General features: G+C 41.0%; 1 protein-coding gene across 5 annotated transcripts in view; it reads left to right on the top strand.

Moving 5' to 3' along the window:
• Nucleotides 1–424: 424 nt before the first annotated feature.
• Tle1 (TLE family member 1, transcriptional corepressor) overlaps nt 425–6,413 on the top strand; it is a 61,270-nt gene continuing 55,281 nt past the window's right edge. The window contains exons 1-2 of one of the 5 annotated variants that reach the window (XM_046459715.2): nt 425–834; nt 2,451–2,555. In XM_046459715.2, the coding sequence (XP_046315671.1) occupies nt 2,499–2,555 (57 nt within the window). In that variant the 5' untranslated portion in view covers nt 425–834; nt 2,451–2,498. The remainder of the gene's footprint in view (nt 835–2,450; nt 2,556–6,413) is intronic. The other 4 variants (XM_046459717.2, XM_046459714.2, XM_046459716.2 and 1 more) reach the window with 4 other exon arrangements.

The raw sequence follows: 6,413 nt of genomic DNA, 5'->3' as shown, positions 1-6,413 counted from the left end.
GAGTTAGAGGAAAGCAGAGCTGCTTTGCATTGCTGTAGGGTACTGGAGGTGGTGCAACCAGATCCTTCCCCAGGTTGGAAGCCTCCATTCCCTCCCTCACTGGTTTGTCCCTGTAGCAGAGGGACTGCTGTGGGTGTGTAGCTGAGTAGGTACTTTTCCTGGCAGACACTCAGCACACATGCTCTTATGTTCTCTTGAACCATTGGCCTTTTCCTTTTGGCAACACTCTCCTGTATTCCTTGACAATCACTCTAGACCTGAGTTGTTTTTAGTGATGTTTTCTTGGTTTGTTTGAATTTTAAAAAAGTGAAGGATACTAGCATTAAAATTCTCTTTTCATTGTGCTAAAGTTGGGACATCGTGGGTGGGAGGTCAGTGGGCCCCTTTGTTTGATAAGATTTCCAACACCAGTTTGAATGAACCTGCTATAACTATATATAAATGTGCTATGGTATGCCATCATTGAAAAGTCTATTATGGGCTTGCAGTCTCCAGATTTAAACCTGAGAGCCTTAAACCACATGCATTTTCTGACTCAATTCAACTACACTAAGTAGCCAGTAAGGTGTGCAGTTGCACTTTTGTAAGGAGGGACTGATACTTATTTGTTATCTAAAGATAAATATTGGTAACATAACCTAGGGAAACAGTCTTAAGCCTTCAAGTGTAAGAATAGAGGAGGAAGCAAGTGTTGAAGGTATAAAGTTGCACCTTTTTGAAACTTTTTGATTGTGAAGTATTCTAAATATTTGTATGGCTTTGTCTTTATAGACTGAAATCGCCAAGAGATTGAATACGATTTGTGCACAAGTCATCCCATTTCTGTCTCAGGAAGTAAGTAAAACTGTTCAGCTGTTAAAGTGCAATTATGTTGCTTCTCTGTTTGCAAATTAGCTAGTTTTAAGATGTTAATTTTATCACAAGGAACAAGCCTGAAAAAACATCTGTTACAGCTGAAGTGTGTAAACCCCCTGCTATTCTGTCTAACACGTTTGAGGGCACACTGTAGAATTGGTGACAATAGTTCAACCCCAAATTAATTTTTTTCTGTGGAAAACTGCAAAATGCCTTATCAACATAAAGCTTTTGTTTTGAGTAGTATAAGCTTGATAGCTACTGATGATTCTGGTGTCCTTTTTATTGTTTAAGTAGAGAGTACCATGGAAGTAGATCCGTTTTTTGTGCCTATATATCAGATTGGTTGACTGAATGCTGTCCATGGAGGAAGTGGATGAGAATAGTCAAAAGAGTAAAATTACTTTTTACATTCTATCCACTTAATGAGTCACATATGTAGATAAGCCAAGCCATTTTATTCAGATACAATGTTCTTGAGGTTTAACCTTACTCTTTTGAGAGGGAAATCTCTTTATATGAATAACCTGTGAAGTTGACTGTATTTTAGTTTTGCTTTGAAAAGATTTACCTTCCTTTTGGATACCGCCTTATAAATGCCATAATGCGTTTGCAGTGTGTGCAGGATGAATGTATCTTGAGGCAGTGAAGTGCTTATTGGACTAGGAGTCAGAATTCAGGGGTTAGATCTAGTGGACACCTGCTGTTCCAGGCTGATTTGTAGGCCTTGTGAATCTACTTGTTTAGACTTAAGGGATCTTGGCCTACATACTAGTCTCTTGCCTCCCAAACAAACCTGTGGCTTTTTTGGGGGGCGGTGGGGGGGGTGTAGTTGGGAAGTGTGCAGGGTGAATTTCCATCCTCTGAAATTGAGGGTGGGTCTTTCTGTTTCCCCTGGGAAGGGTAAAAAAAGGCTAAAAGAACAAAAGGAATTCCTAGAGTTTCCAAAATCTGCTGATGGGTCAAGATTTATTAATCAGAGAAGTGCTCACAGATTTGATGTTTAAATTTCAAGTATTGAAACAGTTGTTTTAAAATTGCTGTAAACTTCATCTGCCTATTTTCATCACTGTAAACCTGTTCTGTGATCCAGGGTGGCCTTCTAAATTCCATTCTCTCTGTTGTCTAAGGCCTTAAGTTGCCATTCTTCATGTCCTATTTGGCTTTCTGCCATTCTAAGCCAAAAATTACCATCAGAAGTTAAGTTAGAAATTCAGGGAAAGCTGGGTGTGTTGGTACCTGCCTGTAATCCCAGCTACTGGGGTGGCTGAGGCAGGAGGATAGCGAGTTTGATGCCAACCTGGACAATATGGTAAAACCCTGTCTTCAAAATAAAAGGGCTGTGGATGTAGGTCAGTGATAGAGTGCCCCTGACTAGTCCCAAGTTCTGGAGTGGTGAGAGAAGTAGAAGGAAGCACCATTCTTGGTTTCCTGCTTCTATGTTTTTGGAATACTGTGTGCTGGAGAAGTGCCCTGTTTAAACCCTTAAACTTCATTCAGCTTACACAGCACGCAGCATTTGTGTTTTTGTTATTAGAATGTAAAGGGACGTTCTTGGCTGTTGCTAACATGTTTTCTTCTCCCTGTTTTCAAAGCATCAACAACAGGTGGCCCAGGCTGTCGAACGTGCCAAACAGGTGACCATGGCAGAGTTGAATGCCATCATCGGGGTACGTGGCCTACCAGGTCTACCTCCTACAGTGTGTATAACCAGCTTTCATTTCTTAATAGTTTGATGTCTTAATATGTGTATATGTATAATTGTGTGTAGCGTAATGTTGAATTGTTTGATAAGGGAGGGTAGCAGGGGATGTGGAGTATGCTGAGATGCACAGGGGAAGAGGGCTTAGCATAGGGAAGCTGATAGGAGAGATGTTTTGGAATGGGGAAATCTGCTTTTCCATGGGAAAATAAGTGTAGTTCATTCTTATGACACTTAAACCACCCTTGCTCCATTAGCTGAGTAAAAGCTGTAAGTCAAGAGTTTTAAATACTTTCCTATCTTCTGTCTTACAGCTTTGGACCGAGGTGAGGGTCAGGCCAGGTCTCTGAATTACCATTTCACGGAGTTCTCTTTGTCTTTGCCTTTTCCTTTCTAGGGTATTCTAACCTGTGTAACTGTTTGCTCCTTTGCTTTCTTGTGTCTCTTTCATGAATTTTTAAGTGGCGCACCAATGAAAGAGCGCTCTCTCGCCATGGAAGAAGTGTTAATTGTCTGCCCTACTGCTCTCTAGCCTTTCAGTGGTTTCCTGCTCTCTGTTGAGTTCAGCTAGTGCTTCTTGCTGACTGGTTGTCAATAACAAGTCATTTGCTCCGCATTAAGGAACCTGGTGAACTGTGTCTTCCATCCCCTGCATGAGTTCATCCCTCTGCCCACCACAGGACCCAGGATGGTTCTCATGTGCTGTCCCCCTTCCAGACCAGGGGAAAGAAGTTGCTGAAACAGGGGAGGGTTCTTTCTGATTTTATTCATATGTGAATGCCTTGAGCAGATTCAAATCACTCATTTATCAATTTATGTTAATTGCTTGTGAGAAGATGCCCTGCTGGTCTTTATAGTTCCCTCAGACACTTTGTAATGATAATTAGACATGCTGCTGTACAGATTAAGAGTGCTATAGTCCAATGACGGCCACAAACAATGGAACCAGTTAATCCATCAGGGCTTAAAATTACATCCCAACTGGAGATGGAGAAAAAAACATAAGAGCCAAGGAGGATTAAAGAATGAGCCTCAGCTTGAAAACTCTGCTTTCATCAGTTTCTCAATTGCAGATCTGCAGTTGGGTTGCCTGTGGTAAGCTATTGGCAGTCAATTAGGTGAAATAAACTGGGAGGGTGACCTTCATTTCCTTTTAATAGCTTTTTCCTCCCTGAAATGGGGAGCTTCAGTGGATTTTCAGCTTAAATTTTATTCAAGCTGCTTTATTACACTTGACAGCTTAGCTCTGCATAAACAATTCTCCCTCCTCTTCCCCCAGATCTAGGCTCTGCCTTTCTTCCCCTTCAGTATCACATTTTTGACTGTTACTTAGTGGGCTCTCTAATCACATTCAACAAAAAACACAATTACATCTGCATTTGTCTGCTGCCTTCTGTACCCTTTTCTTGTGTAATGAATTGCTTTATTTTAGAGATCAAATCAAATATTCACTGGTACTTTTGCATGTACTGTGTTTGATTAGCAAAGACTAATAGCGAATTGTACTTGTAGCTGGAGCACAGAATTTTTTTTTAACCCAAATGAATGAGGATGGAAAAGCCTGTTTTGATTAAAGGAAAACATATGCAAAGCAGTTCTCAAGTACCCAGTTCAACTTTGTGGAACATGTTTGTTTTCTGAGCAGCTCTAAATTTTCACATGTAATTTTTCAATGGTAAAATGCTTACATTTAAATTCTCAAAAGCACTGCCCAGGACCCGTGAATCTCCTTTGGACCTACACTTTAGAAGGGAGGAAATTGCATTAACCAGATGTTTATAGGTAATACCCATTTTGAGCTGAAGCAGAGAGTAAAAACAGGTCGTTTTAGAAGAGCAGATGAATCGCTAATTTTACGAATGGCTTTGGTCCAGGGAAAATGTTGTTGAGATTAAAGGCAGATTAGGTCTGATAGTGGAGCAACAATAACCCAAATTGGTGAATTGAGCCCAACACAAGACTTATGCCCCTTGCTTGTCTTCAGTATCCTGGCCTGGGTAGCTTTTGTCATTGAAATTTTTACATCAGTATATTAATTTATGTCAGAAGGTTCTTTTAAAGTTTGCAGTGATCAATAATTATTTCACACCATAAGTTTAATGCTCTGGCATATGCTTGATTTTTGCTTGAAAGGAATTGTGTGCATCCTGGAAAATCGAAGTAGCATAAAATTGGGTTGACAATTCAGTGGACCTTTGTACCCCTTCATTGAACATGCAGTGTGTCAACCTGTCTCCCCAGAGGGGAGGAGGTACCAGGAGACTGTCTGTTCCTACAAGCAGCAGCTGCACGCAGAGTCAATGCAGCCTAGTTTGATAGCAGCTGTCAGTATTGTTCAGGGACCGACTTAGGGTAAAGAACAATGGGAGAGGCCATGCTCTCAGTCTGCATCGACTTTCAGGCTAAGAAAAGAAATAGTAATTTAACGGTTTAGACATCTATTACAAGTGTGAAAGATCATGAAAGAGTACCCTTTAAAATGCAAATGAGCCGAAACATTCTCATTCCCTTTAAGGTACAATCAAGGAGCTTACTGCTTGCTTGACAGGGTTCAAGATATTTCTCTTCACCAAACCTGGAAAAAGTTAAATGTTCTGAAGGACTCCGGGCTCCTAGGTCAGCTCAGTCTGTCCTTGTCCTGTGGGTTCTCTTCAGAGGAAAGAGACAAGTCATAACTCTTTTTTGGCCTCAAGTCCTTGTTGAGTAAATGAATGCTGCCCATTTTGCACAGAATAGAAATCTTAGCTTTTCCTGACTAACAGAGAATACTGAATTTTAATTCTTTTCCACCTGCCTTCCATTTAAATACAGTACCTATATTTAAGAATGATAAGCTTTTTAGTTGATATTTGGTGAAACTACTATTTTTGTTAATGTTTTTCTTTTCAGTACTGGGGATTGCACTCAGGGACTGTCAACCATTGAGCTATCCCCAGCCCTCTTTTTATTTTTTGAGACAGGATCATGCACACTTGCTGGGGCTAGTCTCTAACTTGTGATCTTTCTGTCCTCAGCCTCCCTGGTAGCTGAGATTACAAGGGTACACCACCATGCCTGGTGTGATTTTATTTTTTAAAGAGAACAATTGCATGGTTGTTTATTTCTAGCCACCTGTTGCCCAACTTCATGGTGTTTGTGGTAATACATATAACATTGTTTGCATGTATTGCATTGAATAAAAAGCATGGTCCAGGATCAGAGGGACTTGGGCAGGACACTTGACTATGTGACTTACTGCTTTTATGACCTTGTACAGTTAACCTGTGTCAGGGTCCCCATGGGTAGGTGGGTTAATACATTCACTTCCATGGCTTTTGTGGGAATAAGAACTTGGTGGCAGCCCTTACATCCTTACACCCACCTTTTGGTCTCAACTCTGATTGCAGTTTATCTGGTTTCTCTAAGTGTCTGTAACAGATCTAGGGTCCAGTTGGCCAAGCCCTTGTGGGGGTGATTGCTCTGAGCAGCAGGTCACCTCCTCCTTTGCCTTTTCTAGTGGTTTCATGGAAGTGGGTATTTGAGATTAGACCAGCCAGATGCTCTGCTCCTGCCATTAAGCTGTTGTGCTTGAGTGCCTTTTAATAAGGACACAGCAGTGAAAAAGCTCTGCCATTTAGCTTTTGATGAACAAACTTAAAAGTTCCAAACCAAGAGGAAAAAGTTGCTTTAAGAACAGATGGAGACAGAGTTGAGGGCAAAATTGTGGCTCAAGACATTCTTAGCTTCCTCACACAACGTAAAGATGGAGGGCAGTGCCTTTGTTGACTCAGAGTTACAAGCACCATTGTAATAGAGTTGGAAGGAGAAAGAAAGAAGAAATGGACAGAAGACCAGTGGAGATTGTCCTTCTATCCAC

Source organism: Marmota monax, unplaced genomic scaffold, assembly GCF_021218885.2.
Source record: "Marmota monax isolate L192 unplaced genomic scaffold, Marmota_monax_Labrador192_F-V1.1 WCK01_AAM20220418_F8-fsc00172, whole genome shotgun sequence".
Lineage (NCBI taxonomy): Eukaryota > Metazoa > Chordata > Mammalia > Rodentia > Sciuridae > Marmota > Marmota monax.
The sequence above is the reverse complement of the archived record's forward strand: the minus strand, read 5'-3'. Positions and strand labels throughout refer to the sequence as shown.